Source organism: Scyliorhinus torazame, chromosome 19, assembly GCF_047496885.1.
Source record: "Scyliorhinus torazame isolate Kashiwa2021f chromosome 19, sScyTor2.1, whole genome shotgun sequence".
Taxonomy (NCBI): domain Eukaryota; kingdom Metazoa; phylum Chordata; class Chondrichthyes; order Carcharhiniformes; family Scyliorhinidae; genus Scyliorhinus; species Scyliorhinus torazame.
The window spans coordinates 36,050,284-36,076,561 of NC_092725.1; the positions used below are offsets into that span (position 1 = coordinate 36,050,284).

The 26,278-nt window shown below is 55.3% G+C and overlaps 1 protein-coding gene across 1 annotated transcript in view; it reads right to left on the minus strand.

The window, feature by feature from the left end:
- Positions 1-214: 214 nt before the first annotated feature.
- The window catches only part of LOC140396658 (uncharacterized), a 51,788-nt gene continuing 25,724 nt past the window's right edge, over positions 215-26,278 (minus strand). The window contains exons 4-6 of the mRNA XM_072485453.1: positions 24,230-24,295; positions 20,118-20,251; positions 215-430 (exon numbers count right to left, since the gene is read on the minus strand). Of these exons, the coding sequence (XP_072341554.1) occupies positions 215-430; positions 20,118-20,251; positions 24,230-24,295 (416 nt within the window). The remainder of the gene's footprint in view (positions 431-20,117; positions 20,252-24,229; positions 24,296-26,278) is intronic.

Sequence of the window (26,278 nt, forward strand, 5' to 3'; positions counted from 1 at the left end):
GTGGGTCTGGAAGGGCTGTTTGGCAATGTGGGGGGTTGAGAGGCTGATTTGGGTGCGGGGTGCTGTTTGAGATGCGGGGGGTGGGGAGCTGTTTTGGGTGAGGGGGATGTTTTGCGATGCGGGGGCAGGGAGAGGGGGGACTGATTGCAGTGCTAAACCCACCCAAAATGACACTGAAATATTTTGGTTGAATCGTGTCCGAAGTGCGGTGTAGTCAGTGATTTATTAAAGTTTGAGTCTTGCCTTGGACGAGACATTTGGCACAGTCCGTGCAGGGTTTCCGGGATAAGTACACATCACAACCTCTTGCTCTCGATGTCAGGTTCACCATCACAAGCTGTGCAGCATGTAGCTGTTCCCGAGAGCAATCCATCATCATCACACGCTGAATCGAATCCGAGTCACAAATAACTATCCCAGTTTTGTTGATCTGCAAGAACAGTAGTGGATTCAAAATCAAATGAAATAGGCGAGCATGATAAAATACACAAAAAACAGCAATATGTAACAGCAACCAAGCAACATGTTGTGTTGTAATATGCCTTTTAGGGATAGTGTAAAGGTCCTTCCTGTTTATTCCTTTATTTCCCCTTACTTTTATTTTTGCTGTTACATTTTTGATCGATGAATGATTTATGGACAGTGGCCTGTGTCTTTAATTTGAGCTGATACCTGTGTTGGTTTGTACTGGAGTGGTGGACTGACCGGCGATTGGCTGAGTCTTGGTTTGATTGATTTAGCTGACGGCCAATGGATTGGTCCAAAAGGCTGTACTTTGCCTGGTAATGGGTGGTGATTGGATCTGAGCCCACTGAAATAATTCAGGGACCTGGGAAGCTTTCACATTTGCTTTTGGCAGTTAAGGGAGAACACCTCTCTTTTTCCATTCTGTTTTCTCCAGAAACAATCACCAAAATGCCACTGTGGGAACTACCTCTCTCTCTGCAGAAAAGACTGATGCAAGAAGAATCTGGCAAATCTCTCTGCAGAACAGGCTGATGTGAAGCTCAGGGCCTTTCCTGTAAAATCTGAGTAAGATATTGTTAATTGCCAGGAAGATCATCACAGACTGTAAACCAGAGACTTTAATCCATACTCCTCCTGTGCAGAAAGTGCACTAAAGAACTCATCACCTGAAGCAAGGATTCATTTGACCTTAATTCTCATTATGGGCGGCATGATGGGCAGCATGGTAGCTCAGTGGGTAGCACTGTTGCTTTACAGCGCCAGGGTCCCTGGTTCGATTCCCAGCTTGGGTCACTGTCTGTGCGGAGTCTGCACATTCTCCCTGTGTCTGCGTTTGTTTTCTCTGAGTGCTCCGGTTTCTTCTCACATGCCCTGAAAGACGTGTTATTAGGTAGTTTGGACATTCTGAATTCTCCCTCTGTGTACCTGAACAGGCGCCAGAATGTAGCTACTAGGGGCTTTTCAAAGTAACTCCATTGCATTGTTAATGTAAGCCTACTTGTGACAATAAAGATTATTATATATTATTATTTTTACCCCTTCCACCCTTCTGTGTTTGTCTATCTTCTGTGCATTGGTAGAAGGGTGAGGTAGTTGAAGAGGAAGTTGTGTATTAGCTTGATGTTAAGCAGCTGTACTCACTTCATATTTCATATGTGTCCTAGTTATAAATAAAGAGTAATTGGGCGCAATTCTCCCATCGGGAGACTAAGTCCCGACGCCGGAGTGAAAACCGGAGTGTATCACTCCGGCGTCGGAGGCCGCTCCCAGCCCCCTATTCTCCCGCCCCCGGGGGGCTAGGAGTGGCACCGCGTCATTTACGCGTGCCGGGCCTTGGCGCCGCGTAAATGACGCGGCCGGCGCTGCGTAAATGTGCGGTTGTCGTCCTCCCCACGGCCGCCCCGCAAGACGTTGGATGGATCTTGCAGGGTGGCGGAGGAAAGGAGGTCCTCCTTCAGAGAGGCCGGCCCGCTGGGCACCGATCGCGGGCCAGAGCCCTTTTGAGGCCCCTCCCGGTGCAGAGACATCCCCCCCCACAGGCCACCCTCCCAGCGTTCCCGCGCTGTTCCTGCCGGCAGCGACCAGGTGTGGATGGCGCTGGCGGGAACCTGTCGTGTTGGGCAGGCCGCTCGGCCCAACCGGGCCTGTTATAAACGGCGAGCGGCGATTCTCCCAGCGGCCAACCGTGATTCTCGCCGTCCCAGTTTGGGGAGGGTGGGAGAATCGCGTGCGGGTGCAGGGGCGCGTGGCGGGATTCGGGCGGCGCCCCGCGATTCTCCCACCCGGCGTGGGGGGGAGGATTCCGCCCATTGTGTTTGAATTTACAAACCTGGGGCGAAATTCTCCGTTATCGGCGCGATGTCCGCCGACCGGCGCCAAAAACAGTGCAAATCCCACCTGCATCACGACGCCCCAAACGTCGCAATGTCTCCGGCCCGGAATGGGCTAGCAGCGATGTGACGCTATCCGCGCTGGCTCACGTGGTTCACGCCGTGCGGCGTCATACACGCCGCACGGCGTGACGGCTCATAAGAGTCGCTGCTACCCCCACCCGACCAGAAGACCCGACAGGATGGCCGCCCGCCACTCAGCCCCGAGGTTCCAGTCCCATGACATTGAGGCGCTCCTGGACGCAGTGGAGCAGAGGAGGGAGGCCCTGTATCCCGGACACGGCCGCAGAGTCGCCCCACGCCACAGCCGGCGTCTGTGGAGGGAAGTGGCAGAGGCCGTCACCGTTGTGGCCCTGACACCACGGACAGGCACCCAGTGCCACAAGAAGGTGAACAACCTCGTCAGAGCAGGCAGGGTGAGCCTCCCCCCCTGCCCGATATCCATATCCCCCCTCCCCCATATCCCCCTCCCCATTTCCCCTCTCCCCATATACCCCCTCCCCCATATCCCCCCTCCCATATCCCCCTCCCCATATCCCCCCTCCCCCATATCCCCCCTCCCCATATCCCCCCTCCCCATATCCACCTTCCCCCATTTCCCCAAGTGAATCCAGCCCTAACCTTAACCTCTGCAATACACGCGCAACTGATGGCGTGCATTCATATACCTGTCTAACACTGTTGCCTTTTACCCCTGCCACCACCCCCCCCCACAGGAGAAACGCGCACACAACACCAGGGAGCATGGGATGACTGGAGGAGGCCCCGCTGATGAGAGGCCACTGACCGAACATGAGGGAAGGGCCCTGGAACTGGCTGGTGGACCTGAGGACCGGGAGGTTGCTGATGCAGAGGTCGGGGGCCCACCAGCAAGTGAGCCACCGACAGCCCGTCCCCATATCCCCCCTCCCCATATCTCCCATATCCCCCCTCCCGATATCCTCCCTCCCCCATATCTCCCTCCCACATATCCCCCTCCCCCATGTCCCCCCTCCCCCATAGCCCCCCTCCTCCATATCCCCCCTCCCCCATATCACCTGATCACTGCCTGCGTGTCTAACCATGCATGCTTCATTGTGTATCGCAGGAGCAAACATCGAGGCACCCATCCCGCAGATGCAGATCGCCCGCATGATGCCCCTCGGAGACCACGGGAGACGGAGAGACCCGGACCCTCGGGCATGCGACGCCCGCAAGATGCCCCTCGGGGACCACTGGAGACGGAGAGACCCGGACCCTCTGGCATGCGACGCCCGCTGGATGCCCCTCGGAGACCACTGGAGATGGAGAGACCCGGACCCTCTGGCATGCGACGCCCGCACGATGCCCCTCGGAGACCATGGGAGACGGAGAGACCTGGAGCAACAGGCAGACGCCGCCCCCCTCTCGTGCGGGTGCGACGACGCAGGCGTGTGCCACCCAGCGACGAGAGGGGCAGCCACAGGCCCCCGTCACAGCCGAGCCACGAAACCACAACCCAGGACACCCCTACCCAGCACACCTCTACCCAGGACACCCATACCCAGGACACCACTACCCAGGACACCACTACCCAGGAGACTGAAATACAGGACAGTGACACAGATTGGATGGGCGGAGACGAACCGCCACCCCAAAGTGCCATGGACTCAGAGTCAGACGATGCGCACGACACAACGCCACTGCTGTCACCAACACCCTCCACCATCGCAGAAACACTCACCTCGGTTGGGCACTTTAGTGATGAGGCGTCTGGTACACTCACTGTTGCGCATAACACAGCCGTCCCGGTACAGCAGGTGGAGGTAGGAGCAGCAGAGGGGCCGGGCGGTCGGAGGGCAGCCCAGCCCAAGCGAACATCTGCCGCCCAGATGGATCCCGGGTTCCTGGAGTTACCACACCCACCCATAGGTCCGATGCAACCACCGAACCTGAGACGAGCGAAGAGGGTGACGGCCAGCTTGCGGCGGCTGCAGTCTCAGGTGGAGGAGTCCACCCGCGTCCAGGAGCTGGCAGTGGTGCCGGTCATGCGTGCCACCCAGGCCGACACCGCACGGGTGACGTCCGCGGTGGAGGCAATGGGTGTGACGGTGTCAGACATGGGGAGCGGTTTGCGAGGCCTGGGGCTTTCCGTGCAGGCGGCGTCTATGGCCCAGGACATGGCTGCCCACTCACAGGATGCCATGAACCAGCGCCAGCGGCAGATGGCAGAGGCGCTCAACGCCATCGCCCAGTCTCAGCAGGCCATGGCCCAGTCTCAGCAGGCCATGGCCCAATCCCTGCAGGCCATGGCCCAGACTCAGCAGGCCATCGCTGAGGGCATCGGCGCCATTGCCCATGTGCCAGCCGGCGTCGCCCAGACACAGACAGGGATGGCCAACTCCCTGAGCTCCATGGCTGCAAACCTGCAGATCCTTGTCGATACCAGCACAGGTTTCCAGGACTGGCAGCGCCAGATGTCTGGGGGGTGTCGGATGGCCAGTCCGTTCGCAACCCCCACCCATGTAGAGGCCTGGGGGTCATCGGGCACCCCGAAGGAGGAGGAGGTGCTGGGTCCTGTTCCGGGTCCCATTGTAGGGGAGGTCCCAGAGCACCTCAACACCTCGGACTCTCCCCCCTTCCATCCCAGGTGCATCGGGTGGGCAACGGGCAGGACAGGCTGGCAGCTCGCCATCCCAGTCGCCCGGGCCGCAGCCTGGCCCATCTAGGCCAGGACGCCCTAGGAAACAGCCGCCAAAGGGATCCCGTGTCAGAGGGCAGGAATCACAGGAGTCCACCTCCAGTTCTGCTGTACCGTCTGGGGAACCACCTAGACGTAGTCATAGGGTCCGTAAGGCCAAACAATTAGACACTGAGTAAGTTGGCACGGGTGCAGGGCACAGATGAGTGCATGAACTCCTTTGGTTATTAAAGTCAATGTTACACCTACAGAAGCTGCCTTTGTGCTTTGTCCAAAGCGTGCGGGGGTGTCATGTACGTTGAGCGCAAGTGTGTGTGTGAGGGGTGGTCTTACCTCAGCCCCAGGTGAGTCTGCCCCCTTCCCCCTGGGGCGCCATCAACATCCCCCCGGGCAGAGGACGGGACCGTGCGCTGCAGTGTCACAGCCGCATGCAGGGACGGTCCGGGTGGATGGTGGTACTGTGGCCATGGGTCAGACATAGTCCAACGATGTGGAGCCAGGAGCTCATCGCAGAGCGGGTTGTCATCATCCTCCATGGCCTGCAATAGACACGCGTCCACCGGCAACTGTGTGAGCCTGGCCGTTGTACCGCAGGTGGATCGGCAATGGGGGGGTGGTGTGCATGCGGGTGGGGTGGGTGGGGTTGGGGAGGGGGGGTGAGGGTGCTGGGTGGGTGGATGGGTGGGGGATGTGGATGGTCGGCTGTTGCCATGGTGTGCAGTCTGTGGCCATACTACCCGATTCCCACGCCCATCTAGTGAGTGAAGCGGGCGGCTATCAGCCTGTCCCGTGCCCGCTGGCCCAGCCGGTAACGGTGGACAGCCACCCGCCCGTGTCTAGCCCGTCTGCCCTGACCATTGCCCCCATCCCCCTCATCTGGGGAGGACTGCGCCTCTTCCTGCTGCTCCTCCACTCCGCCCTCCTCTGCCTGTGGCACATCGCCCCTCTGCTGGGCTATATTGTGCAGGACGCAGCACACCACAATGATGCGGCCGACCCTATCTGACCGATTCTGGAGGGCACCCCCAGAGAGGTCCAGGCACCTGAAACGCATCTTCAGCACGCCAAAGCACCTCTCTATCACTCCCCTTGTCGCTACATGGGCATCATTGTAGCGGTTCTCCGCCTCATTACGTGGCCTCCGTACAGGCGTCATCAGCCACGATCGCAATGGGTAGCCCCTGTCGCCCAGCAACCAGCCCCTCAGCCGGGGATGGTGTCCCTCGTACATGCCGGTGATGGATGACCGCGACAACACGTATGAGTCGTGTACACTGCCCGGGTAACGGGCGCAGACGTGCAGGATCATCATGCGGCGGTCGCAGACCACCTGTATGTTCATCGAATAGGTCCCCTTCCTATTGGTGAACACGGCCCTGTTATCTGCAGGTGCACCGATGTCTGAGATATGCCGGACAGATCCCACTCGGTGCCTGGAATGACCCCGTTGCATAAAGGTTCAGGGCCACCGTAACCTTGACGGACACGGGGAGGTGTCCCCCACCAGTGTCACGCGGTGACAGGTGTGCCAGCAGCTGGCAGATGTGTGCTACGGTTTCCCGGCTCATCCGGAGTCTCCTCCTGCATTCCCGGTCCGTGAGGTCCTGGTATGACAGCCGGGGCCGGTACACACGGGGCGTCCTCCTCCCCCTCCTCGTCCTGTCGGTCAGGTGTCCCTCCAGCCTGGCCGGCTGCCGCCTGCCCCTCTGCCTCTCTGGCCGCTCCTCCTCCTCATCATCATCCAGGGCAACATGGACATTGGCGGCTGCCGCCACGGCGGCCAGCATCGCTGGCTGACCGGAAAACATGACGGCCTGGAGGGGGGGGGGGGCATCATTGCCCATACCCCCTCCTTCCCCCAGCTAGGTGGCATGGACCGCATGGGTCCGACTGTTGGAGGCTAGCACCTGGCCAGGTGGACCAACTCACTTGCCCTCGCACCCCCCTCCCCGGCACGGACCCCCCCCCCCCATCCCCCTCCCCGGCACGGACCACCGTCCCCCATCCCCCTCCCCGGCACGGACCCCGTCCCCCTCCCCGGCACAGACCCCCGTCCCCCGTTCCCCCTCCCTGGCACGGACCCCCGTCCCGCCGTCCCCCTCCCCGGCAGGGACCCCCGAACCCCTCCCCGGCACAGACCCCCATCCCCCCCGTCCCCCTCCCCGGCACGGACCCCCATCGCCCGTTTCCCTCCCCGGCAGTCATCCTCCCGTCCCCGACACTCACCCCCCCTCCCGGCCCTCCCCCGGAGCCCAGCCCACTCTAACCACCCCCCGCCGCCGCACACAGAACCCTACACACACCTCTCCCCCACACATACAGACTGCGGCCACGCCATCGCCTCTCCAGCGGCCAACCCCCCAGGCTGTCACCCACCTCCACGCTGGTCAGCGTAAACCTTGAGCACTGGTTCACGCCGATTGAAAGGTGGTTTGATTTACGCCGACGTGACCACGACGTGACTTCGGCCCATCTTGACGGAAGAATATCAGCAGCCCCGAAATCCATTGCCTCGCGCCCACCCATGCTATTTTCCGAGGCGTGCAGCGCGATTGACGCCCCGCCGACTTTTCTCCCTTCGGAGAATTCGGCGGGGGCGGAATTCACGAAGGCCCACGGCGATTCTCCAACCCAGTGGGGGGTCGGAGAATCTCGCCCCTGGTGACTATAATTATTGGACAGCCAAGGGCCAGAGATTTTGGGTATTTTTTTTAAAGAATTATTGCTTAATTCCGTTGTGTTGTGACTCTGGGATGCGTGGGGCTGGAATTGACCGTGCACTTGCCCAATGTGTTGTAGAAATAGAAACATGTCATCGCTTTGCGGGAAGTGTGCTATCTGATCCAGGCTCACTTTAACTTCAGCCTGGAGAGGAACACAGACACACTGCCCTGCTCATAATGCCTTCAAGATTTTCATCCATGTTCACATATACCTAGAATTAAGTAATGAGCCAACAACACAATTTCACAATTCCTTATGAGAGATTGGTGCTTTTAGAGTATCATAAGACACACTCAACATGGTGAGCAGCAGTGATACCTTCTTAATGGCGTGGTGCTCTGCGCTACGGGGTGAAGTATAGGTATGAACGACATGATGAACAGTGTTAGATTGCGCTATTTAATGTGAGACGACCCTTGTTCTAAAACTGGTCATCTCCAGGCTGAAGTGAGATTGAGCCTAGATCACGCTTCCCTGAAAGTCAGAATACTGAGAGAAGTTACAGCATCAGAGCATTTGGAATCACAGAGTGCTGACTGCACAGAAAAGCTTTGAAGACACAGTACAGAGAGAATGCTCAGGTAAAAAGCTGATGGATCCTTGTTGGGGAGTAGGACGGTGTTGGGAGGGCCAGCACAGTAGTAGGGTAGCTCAGTTGGATAAGGTGAGTGACCAGGGTATGGGCTGGATAAATGGTGAGCAAGGGGGAGAGACAAACAAAATAAAGGAATAAAAATCAGGCCAGAGAAGGTTGTGGTTATAAAGGGGTGGACCTTCGTCAAAAGCAGCGACAGAAACAATAGTCCCAGGTACAATAGGAGAAAGAAGGTCAGATGAATGTTGTCAGAATGCCCACAAAATTCCCCAGTTTGAAATGGGAAGCAACTGACCTGCTAACTAAATTCAGAATATTTAAACAGTGTACAGAGCTGTGGTTTCTTGATTCAGGTGTGTTAGAACCAGAAAAGCAGCAATGAAAATTCAGAGCAGAGAAACCAGACAAGAAGTGGAGAGAGTTGAGAGAACAGAGAGAGCTGGGAAACAGGACGAGAAGTGGAAAGAGTTCAGAGAACAGAGAGAGCAGAGAAATTGGATGAGAACCGCAGAGAGTTCTGGAAACAGAGGGAGCAGAGAAACTGGACGAGTAGTGGAGAGAATTCAGTGAACAGAGGGAGCCGGGAAACAGGACCAGAAGTGGAGAGAGTTCAGAGAACAGAGAGCAGAGAAATAGGATGAGAAGTGGAGAGAGTTCAGAGAACAGAGAAACAGGATGAGAAGTGGAGAGAGTTCAGAGAACAGAGGGAACAGATAAACAGGACAAGAAGTGGAGAGAGTTCAGAGAACAGAGAGCTGAGAAACAGGATGAGAAGAGGAGCGAGTTCAGAAAACAGAGAGACAGAGAAACACGATGAGAACCGCAGAGAGTTCTGAGATCAGAGAGAGCAGATAAACAGGTCGTGAAGTGGAGAGTTCGGTGAGCAGAGGGAGCAGATAAACAGGACGAGAAGTGGAGAGTTCAGTAAACAGAGGGAGCAGATAAACAGGACGAGAAGTAGAGAGAATTCAAAGAACAGAGGGATCAGAGAAACAGGACAAGAAGGGGAGAGAATTCAGAGGGATCAGAGAAACAGGACAAGAACGGGAGAGAAATCAGTGAACAGAGGGATCAGAGAAAGAGGACAAGACGTGGAGAGAATTCAGTGAATAGAGAGAGCAGATAAATAGGATGAGAGGTGGAGAGAGTTCAGTTAACAGAGGGAAGAGAGAAACCGGACAAGAGTGGAGAGAATTCAGAGAGTAGAGGGAATAGAGAAATAGTGCGAGAGGTGGAGAGAGTCTGATGGTTCCAAACTTCAGCAGCAACCGTGGTCACTGCAGTGTATTCATGAGGCTGAGAGCTAAGTGGATAGCACATTTATAAATGTGGTCACACCGCAGCTTGGGAATAGGGAATGGGTGACCCACCAGGTGTTCAGGAGTCCACCAAGTGAATCCCACTCTCCAAGCAGTATTCAATTGGTAAGAGTGATTGTTTATCTGGGGAATCCAGCCAGAGCCAAGTTTTTGACACCACCGATAGCTTATCTGAAAGAGCAGTTCAAGGAAGTCTGGAGCAGCAAAAGTGATGGGTGATTTGATAGTTCAGGGAACAGATAGGCGTTTCTGCAGCTGCAGACTAACGTAGATTGTGAGAGTTCTTCCTCTTTATTTCCTTTGTTCCCATTTCTTTTATTTTCTTTTTTTCTATTTTGGTCCGGGATGTGCCTTTAAGCAGAAGATTCACAGCTGAAACAGCCTGCTTGTCAGGACACTGTGTTCAAAGGTTTTGTATTTTGTATCGGGGAAGGCAGACTCTTCATCACCGAGTGGATATTTGGAACCAGCTTTGGAGGGAATCGGTTTGATTTGTTAATTGGTAAACAATGGGTTGGCCAGGGACTGTGTTCTGCCTGAAAAGGATCAGTGATTGGCTGTTGTGTAATGCTTTCTGAGAGAACACAGCTGAAGTGATTAGACCTTGGCAGTGAAAGGAACACTCTCTCTCTCCTGCTTGTTGAAGTAAAGAACTGCTCTATTCTGAAATCAGTGAGTGCCTGGTACATTCTTTGCCATGTACATGATGAGCGGCATGGTAGCCCAGTGATTAGCACTGTTGCTTCACCGCGCCAAGTTCGATTCCCAGCTTGGGGCACTGTCTGTGTGGAGACTGCACATTTTCCCTGTGTCTGCGTGGATTTCCTTTAGGTGCTCCGGTTTCCTCCCACAATCCAAAGATGAATTTAGGTGAATTGGACATTCTGAATTCTCCCTCTGTGTACCCGAACAGGTGCTGGAATGTGGTGACTGGGGGCTTTTCGCAGTAACTTCATTGCAGTGTTAATGTATGCTTTCTTGTGACAATAAAGATTATTATTATCATTGAAACTGATGCTGAGTCTGCAGAGAAGGTAAACAACCTTGCCAGAGAAAAGCATCTCAAGCCGAGAATGAAGAAGTTCCAAAATGAAAGCCTGAACTTCAGAAAGTTATTGACTGGAAATCAACCCATTGCATCAAAGATCCTAATCTTTTTATTTTTATTAATATTTTCTTTCCCTTTCCACCACCCTTTCCCCCTCTGTGTTCTTGTTTGTGTGTGTGACTAGAGAGTGGGGGTAGTTCGGAAAAGATGGTTTGAGAAAGTAGTAGGTAATTTAATTATAATACTGTCCATAACAAAAGGTTACTTGTGTTTTAAAGTTACAGATCTGGGGCGAAATTCTCCATTATCGGCGGAAAGTCCGCCGATCGGCGCAAAAAACGGCGCAAATCACACTTGCGTCACGTCATAAAAATGGGCCGATATTCTGCGGCCCGAAATGGGCTAGCAGCGACGTAACGGGATCCGCGCTTGCGCAGTGGTTCACGCCGTGCAGCGTCATACGCGCTGCACGGCGTGACGGCTCATAAGGCCGCGCAGCTCCCCCCCACCCGACCGGAACAGCCGACCGCAACACCCGACTTGATGGCTGGCCGTCGCTCAGCCCCGAGGTTCGAGTCACGCGATGTGGAGGCGCTCCTGGACGCGGTGGAGCAGAGGAGGGACGCCCTGTATCCCGGGCACGGCCGCAGAGTTGCCCCACGCCACAGCCGGCGTCTGTGGAGGGAGGTGGCAGAGGCCGTCACCGCTGTGGCCCTAACACCACGGACAGGCACCCAGTGCCACAAGAAGGTGAACGACCTCGTCAGAGCAGGCAGGGTGAGCCTCCCCATATCCCCCATATCCCCCCTCCCCCAAATCCCCCCCTCCCCCATATCCCCCCTCCCCCATATCCCCCATATTCCCCCTCCCCCATATCCCCCCCTCCCCCATATCCCCCCTCCCCCATATCCCCCATATCCCCCCTCCCCCAAATCCCCCCTCCCTCATATCCCCCCCTCCCCCATATCCCCCATATTCCCCCCTCCCCCATATCCCCCCTCCCCCATATCCCCCCTCCCCCATATCCCCCATATCCCCCCTCCCCCATATCCCCCATATTCCCCCCTCCCCATATCCCCCTCCCCATATCCCCCATATCCCCCCTCCCCCATATCCCCCCTCCCCCATATCCCCCATATCCCCCCTCCCCCATATCCCCCATATTCCCCCTCCCCCATATCCCCCCTCCCCCATATTCCCCCATATCCCCCCCTCCCCCATATCCCCCCTCCCCATATCCCCCATATCCCCCATATTCCCCCCTCCCCCATATCCCCCCTCCCCATATCCCCCATATCCCCCCTCCCCCATATCACCCCCTCCCCCATATCCCCATATCCCCCTCCCCCATATCCCCCATATTCCCCCCTCCCCCATATCCCCCATATCCCCCCTTCCCCATATCTCCCATATCCCCCCTCCCCCATATCCCCCTCCCCATATCCCCCATATCCCCCCTCCCCCATATCCTCCCTCCCCCATATCCCCCCCTCCCCCATATCCCCCATATTCCCCCCTCCCCCATATCCCCCATATCCCCCCTCCCCCATATCCCCCCCTCCCCCATATCCCCCATATCCCCAAGTGAATCCAGCCCTAACCTTAACCTCTGCAATGCACGCGCAACCGATGGCGTGCATTCATATACCTGCCTAACACTGTTGCCTTTTACCCCTGCCACCACCCCCCCCCCCCCCCAGGAGAAGCGCGCACACAACAATAGGGAGCATGTGAGGACTGGAGGAGGGCCCGCTGATGAGAGGCCACTGACCGTACACGAGGAAAGGGCCCTGGAACTGGCTGGCGGACCTGAGGACCGGGAGGTTGCTGATGCAGAGGTCGGGGCCCCACGAGCAAGTGAGCCACCAACAGCCCGTCCCCATATCCCCCCTCCCCTATATCCCCCTCCCCCGTATCACCTGATCACTGCCTGATGTCTAACCATGCATGCTTCATTGTGTATCGCAGGACCAAACGTCCAGGCACCCATCCCCGCAGATGCAGACCGCCCGCAGGATGCCCCTCGGAGACCACAGGAGACGGAGAGACCCGCACCCTCCAGCATGCGACGCCCGCAGGATGCCCCTCGGAGACCACGGGAGACGGAGAGACCCGAACCCTCCAGCATGCGACGCCCGCAGGATGCCCCTCGGAGACCACGGGAGACGGAGAGACCCGGACCCTCCAGCATGCGACGCCCGCAGGATGCCCCTCGCACACCACGGGAGACGGAGAGACCTGGAGCAACAGGGAGACGACACCCCCGTCACGTGCGGGAGCGACCACCCAGCGATGAGGGGGGCAGCCACAGGCCCCCGTCACATCCGAGCCAGGACACCACTACCCAGGACACCACTATCCAGGACACCCCTACCCGGGACACCACTACCCGGGACACCACTACCCAGGACACCACTACCCGGGACAGCACTACCCGGGACAGCACTACCCGGGACAGCACTACCCGGGACAGCACTACCCAGGACACCCCTACCCGGGAAGACGAAATACCGGACAGTGACTCAGAGTGGATGGGTGGAGACGAACCCCCACCCCAAAGTGCCATGGACTCAGAGTGGGACGAAGAGCACGACACAACGCCACTGCTGTCACCAACACCCTCCACCATCGCAGAAACACGGTTGGGCACTTTAGTGATGAGGCGTCTGGTACACTCACTGGTGCGCGCAACACAGCCGTCCCGGTACAGCAGGTGGAGGTAGGAGCAGCAGAGGGACCGGGCGGTCGGAGGGCTTCCCAGGCCAAGCGAACATCTGCCGCCCAGATGGATCCCGGGTTCCTGCAGTTACCACACCCACACATAGATCCGATGCAACCACTGACACGGAGACGAGCGAATAGGGTGACGGGTGGCTTGCGGCGGCTGCGGTCGCAGGTGGAGGAGTCCACCCCCGTCCAGGAGCTGGGAGTGGTCCCGGTCATGCGTGCCACCCAGGCTGACACCGCACGGGTGGCGTCCGCGGTGGAGGCAATGGGTGCGACGGTGTCAGACATGGGGAACGGTTTGCGAGGCCTGGGGCCTTCCGTGCAGGCGGCGTCTGTGGCCCAGGAAATGGTTGCCCTCTCACAGGAGGCCATGAGCCAGTGCCAGCGCCAGATGGCAGAGGCGCTCAACGCCATAGCCCAGTCTCAGCACGCCATAGCCCAGTCTCAGCAGGCAATGGCCCAGTCTCAGCAGGCCATGGCCCAGTCTCAGCAGGCCATAGCCCAGTCTCTGCAGGCCATGGCCCAGTCTCTGCAGGCCATGGCCCAGTCTCAGCAGGCCATCGCTGAGGGCATCGGCGCCAGTGGCCATGTGCGAGCTGGCGTCGCACTGTCGCAGACAGGATTCGACAACCCCCTGGGCTCCATGGCTGCAAACCTGCAGACCCCTGTCGATACCAGCACGGGCCTCCAGGACTGGCAGCGCCAGATGTCGGGAGCGCGTCGGATGGCCAGTCCGTTCGCATCCCCCACCCATGTAGAGGCCTGGGGGCCATCGGGCACCCCGAGGGAGGAGGAGGTGGTGTGGTCCGTCCCGGCTCCCTCTGTAGGGGAGGTCCCGGTACACCGCGACACCTCGGACTCCCCCCCTTCCGTCCCAGGTGCATCGGGTGGGCAACGGGCAGGACAGGCTGGCAGCTCGCCATCCCAGTCGCCCGGGCCGCAGCCTGGCCCATCTAGGCCAGGACGCCCCAGGAAACGGCCGCCAAAGGGATCCAGTGTCAGAGGGCAGGAATCACAGGAGTCCACCTCCAGTTCTGCTGTACCGTCTGGGGAACCACGTAGACGTAGTCAAAGGGCCCGTAAGGCCAAACAATTAGACACTGAGTAAGTTGGCACGGGTGCAGGGCACAGATGAGTTTTAGGCGCTAGGGCACGTGCATGAACTCCTTTGGTTATTAAAGTCAATGTTACACCTACCGAAGCTGCCTTTGTGCTCTGTCCAAAGTGTGCGGGGGTGTCATGTACGTTGAGCGCAAGTGTGTGTGTGAGGGGTGGTCTTACCTCAGCCCCAGGTGAGTCTGCCCCCTTCCCCCTGGGCCGCCATTAACATCCCCCGGGCAGAGGACGGGACCGTGCGCTGCAGTGTCACAGCCGCATGCAGGGATGGTCCGGGTGGATGGTGGTACTGTGGCCATGGGTCAGACATAGTCCAACGATGTAGAGCCAGGAGCTCATCGGAGGCGGGTTGTCATCATTCTCCATGGCCTGCGATAGACACGCGTCCACCCGCAACTGGGTGAGCCCGGCCCGTTGTGCCGCCGGTGGATCGGCAATTGGGGGTGGGGGGGGTGGTGTGCATGCGGGTGGGGTGTGTGGGGTTGGGGAGGGGGGTGAGGGTGCTGGGTGGGTGGATGGGTGGGGGGTGTGGGTGGTCGGCTGTTGTCATGGTGTGCGGTCTGTGGCCATACTACCCGATTCCCACGCCCATCTAGTCAGTGAAGCGGGCGGCTATCAGTCTGTCCCGTGCCCGCTGGGTCAGCCGGTAACGGTGGACAGCCACCCGTCTGTGTCTACCCCATCTGCCCTGACCATTGCCCCCATCCCCCTCATCTGGGGAGGACTGGGCCTCTTCCTGCTGCTCCTCCACTCCGTCCTCCTCTGCCTGCGGCACATCGCCCCTCTGCTGGGCTATGTTGTGCAGGACGCAGCACACCACAATGATGCGGCCGACCCTATCTGACCGATACTGGAGGGCGCCCCCAGAGAGGTCCAGGCACCTGAAACGCATCTTCAGCACGCCAAAGCACCTCTCGATCACTCCCCTTGTCGCTACATGGGCATCATTGTAGCGGTTCTCCGCCTCATTGCGTGGCCTCCGTATAGGCGTCATCAGCCACGATCGCAATGGGTAGCCGCTGTCGCCCAGCAACCAGCCCCTCAGCCGGGAATGGCGTCCCTCGTACATGCCGGGGATGGATGACCGCGACAACACGAATGAGTCGTGTACACTGCCTGGGTGACGGGCGCAGACGTGCAGGATCATCATGCGGTGGTCGCAGACCACCTGTACGTTCATCGAATAGGTCCCCTTCCTATTAGTGAACACGGCCCTGTTATCTGCAGGTGGCCGCACGGCGACGTGCATCCCATCGATCGCGCCCTGGACCATGGGGAACCCGGCAATGGCAGAGAAGCCCACGGCCCGGGCATCTTGGCTGGCCCGGTCCACGGGGAAGCGGATGTAGCGGTGCGCCATGGCATAAAGGGCATCTGTCACTGCCCGGATGCACCGATGCACCGATGTCTGCGATATGCCGGACAGGTCCCCACTCGGTGCCTGGAATGACCCCGTTGCATAAAAGTTCAGGGCCACCGTAACCTTGACGGACACGGGGAGAGGGTGTCCCCCGCCAGTGCCACGCGGTGACAGGTGTGCCAGCAGGTGGCAGATGTGTGCCACGGTTTCCCGGCTCATCCGGAGTCTCCTCCTGCATTCCCGGTCCGTGAGGTCCTGGTATGACTGCCGGGGCCGGTACACACGGGGCACCCTCGGGTGCCTCCGTTGCCGTGGGGCCGCGACGTTCTCCTCCCCCTCCTCGTCCTGTCGGTCAGGTGTCCCTCCAGCCTGGGCGGCTGCCGCCTGCCCCTCTGCGGCAGCCTGCGCCGCCTCTCTGGCACGCTCCTCCTCCTCCTCCTCCTCCTCCTCCTCCTCATCCAGGGCAACATAGACATGAGCGGCTGCCACCACGGCGGCCAACATCGCTGGATGGTCTGAAAACATGACGGCCTGGTGGGGGGGAGGGGAACGACGACATGTCATCATTGCCCATATCCCCTCCTCCCCCCAGCCAGGTGGCATGGACCGCATGGGTCCAACTGTTGGAGGCTGGCACCTGGCCAGGTGGACCAACTCATTTGCCCTCCCATCACCCACCCCAGCACGGACCCCCCCCCCAACCCCCAACCTCCACCCCGGCATGGACCCCCTCCCCAACCCCCAACCTCCACCCCGGCACGGACCCCCCCCACCCCAACCTCCACCCCGGCACGGACCCCCTCCCCAACCTCCACCCCAGCACGGACCCCCCCCCAACCCCCAACCTCCATCCCGGCACGGACCCCCTCCCCAACCTCCACCCCAGCACGGACCCCCCCCCAACCCCCAACCTCCACCCCGGCACGGACCCCCTCCCCAACCTCCACCCCGGCACGGACCCCCTCCCCAACCTCCACCCCAGCACGGACCCCCCCCCAACCCCCAACCTCCATCCCGGCACGGACCCCCTCCCCAACCTCCACCCCAGCACGGACCCCCCCCAACCCCCAACCTCCACCCCGGCACGGACCCCCTCCCCAACCTCCACCCCGGCACGGACCCCCTCCCCAACCCCCAACCTCCACCCAGGCACGGACCCCCCCCCCCCAACCTCCACCCCGGCACGGACCCCCTCCCCAACCTCCACCCCAGCACGGACCCCTCCCCCAACCCCCAACCTCCATCCCGGCACGGACCCCCTCCCCAACCTCCACCCCAGCACGGACCCCCCCCAACCCCCAACCTCCACCCTGGCACGGACCCCATCCCCAACCTCCACCCCGGCACGGACCCCCTCCCCAACCCCCAACCTCCACCCCGGCACGGACCCCCCCCCCCCCCCAACCTCCACCCCGGCACGGACCCCCTCCCGGCACTCCCCCGGAGCCCAACCTACTCTAACCACCCCCCCCCTCCCCCCCCCCCCCCCCACGGCCGCACACACACACACACAAGCCGAGACAAACCTCTCCTCAGGCAATCAGTCTGCGGCCACGCCATTTCCTGCCCAGAGCCAACCCCCCAGGCCGTCACTCACCTCCTCGCTGGTCGGCGTGAGCCTGGAGCACCGGGTCACGCCGATGAAAAGGAGGTTTGATTCACGTCGACGTGAACGGTCATCACGTCGACGGGACTTCGGCCCATCCGGAAGGGAGAATATCGGCAGGCCGAAAATCGGCTGCCTTGCGCAGACCCGTGACATTCTCCGCGGCAGCGGCGCCATTAACGCCCCGCCGACTTTTCTCCCTTCGGAGACTTCGGCGGGGGCGGGGACGGGATTCACGGCGGCCAACGGCCATTCTCCGACCCGGCGGGGGGTCGGAGAATGACGCCCCTGGTGACTAGTTTATTTGGGTTCAACCAAGGACCTTGGGTATTTTAAATAAAATCTAATTTCACCTGTGTTGCAACTCCAGGTCAAATGGGGCTGGAACTGTCCATGCACTAGCGCAGGAGGTCATGACAATTTGTAATTTTGCCTAAAAAAACAGGATTAATTAATGACCTTGTCATTAATGAGCACTGCAGAAGAGTGATCATAATGTGATATAATTTGAGTTTGAGTGTGATTTAGTGAGGTGTTTTTGCTCTGTCATCGGATGTGACATCACTGGCTAGACCAGCATTTGAAGTTCATCCCTAATTGCCCTTGAGATGGTGGTGTTGATCTGCCTTCCTGATCCGCTGGAATCTCTCTGGTGCAGACACACCCATCAGTGAATATATATTTGTTGAGGATTATAAATTACTTCCTTCATTGTTTCCCATTGTTTAGCTATCATCACATCTCTTATTGGGCCATAACTTCCTCGGAGTGGCAATCAACGTCAGAGTGCCACTCCTTACCCATTCCCAAATCTCTTCCCTCACCTAGTGCTGCACTAAGACAGACTTTTGTCTGATTCCATAGCTTGTAATTCCCGAAACTGGTCGCTAGTCTGTCGCTAGGGGCTTATAGCTTGATGGGCACCATTCCATATCAAGCGTGGCTGACCAGGACTCACTTTTATCACCAGACATTAGTGTGTTTGGAAGGATTTTGCAGGTTGACAGTTTCAGCCTGTTTGGCGGTTTAGGAATGCACCTTCCTTAGCCATCAAGTCCTGGGGTGGGACTCAAACCCGGAGCTTCTGGCTCAGAGGCAGGGATGCTACCCACTGCATCACAAGACCCACTTACCTGCCCTAAATTTCTGCAGCACCTATATTATTTAACCTTCTTGCCTCTGGCCCAACAAGATTCAGGCAGCGCTGCAGGACCCTGGGTCCAGGTCGGAGTATCAAAGAAGCGCAACATTAGCTGCCATAAAAGTGGTGAGTTTAAATTTCCCATTGAAAATAATAGGCTGGGGAGAAATTAAGTGCCTCAGGTGGGTGGATGGGATTGGGGGGTGGGAGGTTGGGCATTGGGGTGGGAGTGTGAGTTGGTGAGGACATATCGGCGCAGTCAGCATTGGGGAAGGTAAGGGTTGGGATGGATCAGGATCCAGCTGGATTGGCGCACGGGGGTGAAACGGGAGAGGCGGTGAGGAGAGGTTAGTTCTGGTCGGGTCTGGTTGGGTTAGGGGTCTGGTAGTGTCGGGTTGCGAGCGGGGCTCCAGCTGGGTTGGGGGGCAGGGGGGATGTGGAGAGAGGGTAGAGACCCATGCAGGTGGAGGGTCAGGTGTGGGGAAAACTTCAGAGGCACTGTGTGTTTGGGGGGGGGGGGGGGGGGGGGGGTTGCTTGCTTGGGGGACGAATCCCTTGTGGGGTCAGGGGTGTGGAATTAGTCAAGTCAGGGTATTGAAGTTAAAAGTGGTTTAATTTCTTCTAGCTTTGTCAGAATAAGTATTATCGTAACATTGGCAGAACCATCCAATGTCACTTTGCCGGATGAATCCCAGCGTAGTGCAATTGTCCAGGGAACTTTAGTGCTTCTGGACAATTGCTACATAAACCATTACCTGGCAACATCTGCAAGGAATTCCCCAGCGCATCTTTGGAGTAGCTCCCAAATCTGACTCTGGGGAGCCAGGAAATTATGGGCCAATAAAGAAGGACTTAGATTTATACGGTGTCTTTCATGACCGCGAGAGGTTGAAGTGTGGTTGTGGGTGCACGAAATGTAACAGCAAACACAGCAGCTTCCCACAAACAGCAATGTGTTCATGATCAGATAATCTGATATTGGTTGAGTGCTTGGAAATTGGGGATATTTCCCCCTGCTCCTCTTCAAAATAATGTCCTTGGATCTTTTATATCACCCGAGAGAGCAGACAGAGGCCGGACTCCCGGCCGTTGTGATTCACTTTCCCGCCAGCAGTGCTCCCCTGACTGCAGGTTTCCCGGTGACGTAGGATGGTTATAATGGGAAATCCCATTGACAAGCGGTGGGAAGGTAGAATACTGGTGCCAGCGAACGGCGCGTGACCGAGAAACCCGCGGCTGGAATGTCGGATAATCCCACCCAGAGACTTTGTTTGACATCTAAAAGGCAGCACCTCCAGGAATGCAACTCCTCATCACTTGCTGACGATATACAAGAAATGTTTTGGTCAGTGGTTTCTACTCAATAGTAGTTTGGAACTGCCTCACATTCAGTATTATGAATCAGCATTGATTATAGTGAAGCAGATCAGAAATCGGAGGCATATTGTCAGATTATTTTTCTTACCATGATCTTTTTCTCTTTTCTATCTGATTTATGTCTCATTGGATTTTCACAGAGTGGAGACTCTTCCATGTGAAGGGCAAGTAGCATGAAGAGGGTCTCCTTGTCCTTCAGCCGCAGGGTAGGCTCAACATTACCTGGAACAAAAGACCACAACCTATTTAAATATTAACTGCTTACTTACATTCTTCCGTTAAGAATTGAGACCCAGGATGTTGAACCCAATGACAGTGAAGAAAAGATGATTTATTTTAGTTTCTTAATTCACAACATTTGGGTATCGCTGGCCAGGCTAGCCTTTTATTGCAATATGACAATTGACCTTGAGAGGGTGATGGTGAGCTGCCTTCTTGAATCGTTGCAGACCATGTGATGTAGGTAACCCGCAGTGCTGTTAGGGAGGGAGTTCCAGGATTGTGACCCAGTTACAGTGAAGGAATGACAATATATTTCCAGGTCAGGATGTTAATGGCTTGGAGAGCAACTTGCAGGTGGTGAGCATGCACTCTTATCCTTCAAGGTAGCCATGATGTGGTGATGCCGGCGTTGGACTGGGGTGAGCACAGTAAGAAGTCTTACAACACCAGGTTAAACTCCAACAGGCTTGTTTTGAATCACTAGCTTTCGGAGCACAGCTCCTTCCTCAGGTTTCACTTGAACCTGTTGGACTTTAACCTGGTGTTGTAAGACTTCTTACTATCCTTCAAGATGATAGAGATCACGGATGTAGAAGTCGCTGTCAAAGGAGATTGGCAAGTTGCTGCAATTCATCTTGTAGGTCATAGAATCATAGGATCACTACAGTGCAGAAGGAGGACATTCAGCTCATCGAGTCTGCACCTTCTTCAAAAGAGCACTCTACCTAGGCCGATGCTCCCAACCTATCTCCACAACCTAGTAACTCCACCTAACCTTTTTGATTCAAGGGGGTAATTTAACATGGTAATGCACCTAAGCTGCACATCTTTGGACTGTAGGAAGGAACTGGAGCACCTGCAGGAAGTCCATGCAGAAACGGGGAGAATGTGCAAACTCCACACAGTCACCCACGGCTGGAACTGAATCCGAATCCCTGGCACTGTGAGGCAGCAGTGCTAAGCACATTACCACCGTGCTGCTGTTACACACAGCTGTCACTATGTGCCAGTGATGGAGGGAGTGAATGTTGAAGGTGATGGATAGGTTACCAATCAAGTAGATTAATTTGTCCCAGATGGTGTTTAGTTTCTTGAGAGGTATTGGAGCTGCACTCATCCAGGCAAGTGGGGAATATTCCATCACACTCCTGACTTGTGCCTTGTGGATGATGGATAGGCTTTGGAGGGGTCAGGAGGTGAGTTTCTCTCAACCTAATTCCCAGCCTCTGACCTGCTTTTATAGCGACAGTACATATATTGGCCAGCAAGGTGGCACAGTGGTTAGCACTACTGTCTCACAGCGCCAGGAACCCGGGTTCAATTCTGGCCAAGGGTACCTGTCTGTGTGGAATTTGTATTTTCTCCCCGTGTCTGCGTGGGTTTCCTCCGGGTTCCTCCCACAGTCCAAATACATGCAGGTTTGGTGGATTGGACATGCTAAATTATCCCTTAGTGTCCAGGGATGTGTCGGTTAGGTTAGGGGGATATGGGGATAGGGTGGGATGGACATGGATCGAGTGTTCATTCGAAGGGTCGGTACAAACTCGATTGGCTGAATGGCCTCCTTCTGCACTGTAGGGATTTTATGGATTCTATGGATAATTAGTTCACTTAAGCTTTTGGTAAATAAAACACCCCAGGAGTTTGATGGTTTAACAAGAAGGTGCACATGGTGATGATTTAAAAGGCCAGCAGTTGAGTGATAAGGGACAGGCAAGGTAGCAGAATGTGGGTCTTCTGCAAGATATGCATATGGAGATGGAAAGGGAGAAGAAGGTGTGAAACAATAGAATTGATGGAGGTGCTGGGTCAGGTCCGGAGAATGAGAGCAAAGGGAAAAATGTCAAATAGGAGCTAGAATTAAATGAGGCTTGAATAGGGAGAGGTGAAACAGGACATTCACGGCCATGGAGAAGAAAGTAAGGGAGGGAGCAGGGCATTAGAACTGGAGGTGCTACACAAATGGAAACCAGTCCACTGCATGAATACCTGAGCAAAGGGAAGAGGCAATCTCCAGGCTGTAGTGGTGTGAGGTCCAATTCAGAAGCAGGATTGAGTATAAAGAGAGTAGTGAAGATCAGTCAGATCTCTAGAAGAGGAAAGAATTCCAGTTTTCGAATCAGAGAAGAGGTAACAGTTATAACTGTCGATATCAGCGCACCAAAGTGCAGATGAGTGTTTTGGAGTCAGGCGAAGAGTACTGTAAGAAATAGGACCAATAAAAATGTCAGGTTTTAGAATTGTAGAGAATTATTCAGCAGATCATAAAGCCAACTCAGCAGAGAAAGTTTTGTTTCTCTCTTGGGACAAACACAGAAACAGTCTGGAGAAATGTCAAAGTCTCTTTGTTCAGGCTTCCATATTGACATTCCTGAGTGGGTAAGCTGGTGCCTTGTATATCTTTTCCCCACACAAAGTTGCCGTCACAAAATACTGAGATCATCACTCTGTGCTAACTCTCTGTTTGTCACTGGAATCACTTCACTGTCACGGGTAGTGTACTTTTCCTGTCTGTGTCACTGATATTTAAATTGTTGCTTCTTGATAAACTATATCTTAATTATCTGGTGAGGTTCAGCAAATAATCCTCATCATGAGGTAATCTGAAAAGCGACCTTGAGCTAAGTGATAGACAGGGAAAAAGTGACCATCTAGGGATCTATTTTGTATTCATTGGCTAGGAAGGTACAAAAATAACAGGGCAAACTACCAGCCCATAAAAATAAAGTGTATTAATGCATACTCGGAGACAGGGGACAGTCATCGTCAGGTGGGAGTCATCATCAGGGGAGAGTCCTCGTCAGGGTGAGTCCTCGACAGGAGAGAGTCCGCGTCGGGGAGAGTCCTCGTTGCGGGGGGGGGGGGGAGGGGGGTCCTCGTCAGGGAGTCCTTGTCAGGGGACAGTCCTCGTCAGGGGAGAGTCCGCGTTGGGGAGAGTCCTCGTCAGCAGAGAGTCCACGTCAGGGAGGGCAGTGCTTGTCATGGCGGAGGCCTCGTCAGGGGGGAGTCCTCTTCAGGGGGAGTCCTCGTCAGGGGGAGTCCACGTCAGGGGAGAGTCCACGTCACGGGGTAGTCCTCTTCGGGGGAGAGTCTTCATCAGGGGAGAGTCCTCGTTGGGGGAGAGTCCTCGTCAGCGGAGAATCCACGTCAGGAGGCAATGCTCGTCAGGGGGGTGTCCTCGTCAGGGGGGAGTCCTCGTCAGGGGGGAGTCCTCGTTAGGGGGGAGTCCTCGTCAAGGGGGAGTCCTCGGCAGTGGAGAGTCCATAAGACCATAAGACATAGGAGTGGAAGTAAGGCCATTCGGCCCATCGAGTCCACTCCACCATTCAATCATGGCTGATTTCAACTCCATTTACCCGCTCTCTCTCCATAGCCCTTAATTCCTTGAGAAATCAAGAATTTATCAACTTCTGTCTTAAAGACACTCAACGTCCCGGCCTCCACCGCCCTCTGTGGCAATGAGGGGGAGTCCTCGGCAGTGGAGAGTTCTTGTCAGGGGACAGTCCTCATCAGGCAGACTCTTTGTTCAGGTGGAGGATAGACCAAGGAAGATGGAGGAAGCTGGAGGGAAGACTAGGGACTAGAAAGTTGCCATCACAAAATACTGAGATCATCACTCTGTGCTAACTCTCTGTTTGTCACTGGAATCACTTCACTGTCACGGGTAGTGTACTTTTCCTGTCTGTTTCGCTGATGTGTCATATTTAAATTGTTGCTTCTTGATAAACTATACCTTAATTATCTGTGTCTCCCAGTTCCAAAATCTTACAGCGATAGACAAGGTATTATAATTGTGTAGGTTAGATGGGTCAGAGACAGGTCCAATCAGTCATTATTTGTAATTTATGAGGCAGCAGATAAACAGATTAAGATTCAGGGAACCAGCAGAAGAGACCCAGGGTAGGCAATGTGTCTCATTCAGGGAGCTATCGAGGAGCAGGTGAATTCCCATAAGCAGGAGAATAGAGTTATCAGTACCATCTCGATTCCTTTCTCTGGTTTTCTGATCAGCTGCAATCTCGCTACCAAGTTCAATGGCTGCATCTAGGGAAGAAAAAAGTGGATGAAACTTTAATTTATTCTCCGTCAATTGTATTAATTTATTAGCAACAAAAGCACCGAATTTACCTCTGAATTGATTTTTGGCATGTGAAGTTATAATCTCTCCTATCATAATAGTTTCAAGCAGTAGAAGACCTTCAGTCCATCTAACTCACCTATCTACAGTATTCCCTTTTTAACAGGCTGGGGCCATTAAACTAATGGGTTTCGTGACTTTTGCACTCAAACATCAAGTTCTCATTCCTGCCCCAATAGTTCAAGAATAATCCCAATCAGCACATAATCCAAAGCAAACCTTTAAACAACCAAATTTCATAACCTTGCACTTTAGACATAGACATAGACATAGAAAATACAGCACAGAACAGGCCCTTCGGCCCACGATGTTGTGCCGAACCTTTGTCCTAGATTAATCATAGATTATCATTGAATTTACAGTGCAGAAGGAGGCCATTCGGCCCTTTGAGTCTGCACCGGCTCTTGGAAAGAGCACCATACCCAAACTCAACACCTCCACCCAACACCAAGGGCAATTTGGACATTAAGGGCAATTTATCATTGGCCAATTCACCTAACCCGCACATATTTGGACTGTGGGAGGAAACCGGAGCACCCGGAGGAAACCCACGCAGACACGGGGAGGACGTGCAGACTCCGCACAGACAATGACCCAAGCCGGAATCAAACCTGGGACCATGGAGCTGTGAAGCAATTGCGCTATCCACAATGCTACCGTGCTGCCCTTAAGAACAAATAAATCTACACTATATAATTTTACCGTCATCCATGTACCTATCCAATAGCTGCTTGAAGGTCCCTAATGTTTCCGACTCAACTACTTCCACAGGCAGTGCATTCCATGCCCCCACTACTCTCTGGGTAAAGAACCTACCTCTGATATCCCTCCTATATCTTCCACCTTTCACCTTAAATTTATGTCCCCTTGTAATGGTGTGTTCCACCCGGGGAAAAAGTCTCTGGCTGTCTACTCTATCTATTCCCCTGATCATCTTATAAACCTCTATCAAGTCACCCCTCATCCTTCTCCGCTCTAATGAGAAAAGGCCTAGCACCCTCAACCTTTCCTCATAAGACCTACTCTCCATTCCAGGCAACATCCTGGTAAATCTTCTTTGCACCTTTTCCAGAGCTTCCACATCCTTCCTAAAATGAGGCAACCAGAACTGTACACAGTACTCCAAATGTGGCCTTACCAAAGTTTTGTACAGCTGCACCATCACCTCACAGCTCTTAAATTCAATCCCTCTGTTAATGAACGCGAGCACACCATAGGCCTTCTTCACAGCTCTATCCACTTGAGTGGCAACTTTCAAAGATGTATGAACATAGACCCCAAGATCTCTCTGCTCCTCCACATTGCCAAGAACTCTACCGTTAACCCTATATTCCGCATTCATATTTGTCCTTCCAAAATGGACAACCTCACACTTTTCAGGGTTAAACTCCATCTGCCACTTCTCAGCCCAGCTCTGCATCCTATCGATGTCTCTTTGCAGCCGACAACAGCCCTCCTTATTATCCACAACTCCACCAATCTTCGTATCGTCTGCAAATTTACTGACCCACCCTTCAACTCCCTCATCCAAGTCATTAATGAAAATCACAAACAGCAGAGGACCCAGAACTGATCCCTGCGGTACGCCACTGGTAACTGGGATCCAGGCTGAATATTTGCCATCCACCACCACTCTCTGACTTCTATCGGTTAGCCAGTTCGTTATCCAACTGGCCAAATTTCCCACTATCCCATGCCTCCTTACTTTCTGCATAAGCCTACCATGGGGAACGTTATCAAATGCCTTACTAAAATCCATGTACACTACATCCACTGCTTTACCTTCATCCACATGCTTGGTCACCTCCTCAAAGAATTCAATAAGATTTGTAAGGCAAGACCTACCCCTCACAAATCAGTGCTGACTATCCCTAATCAAGCAGTGTCTT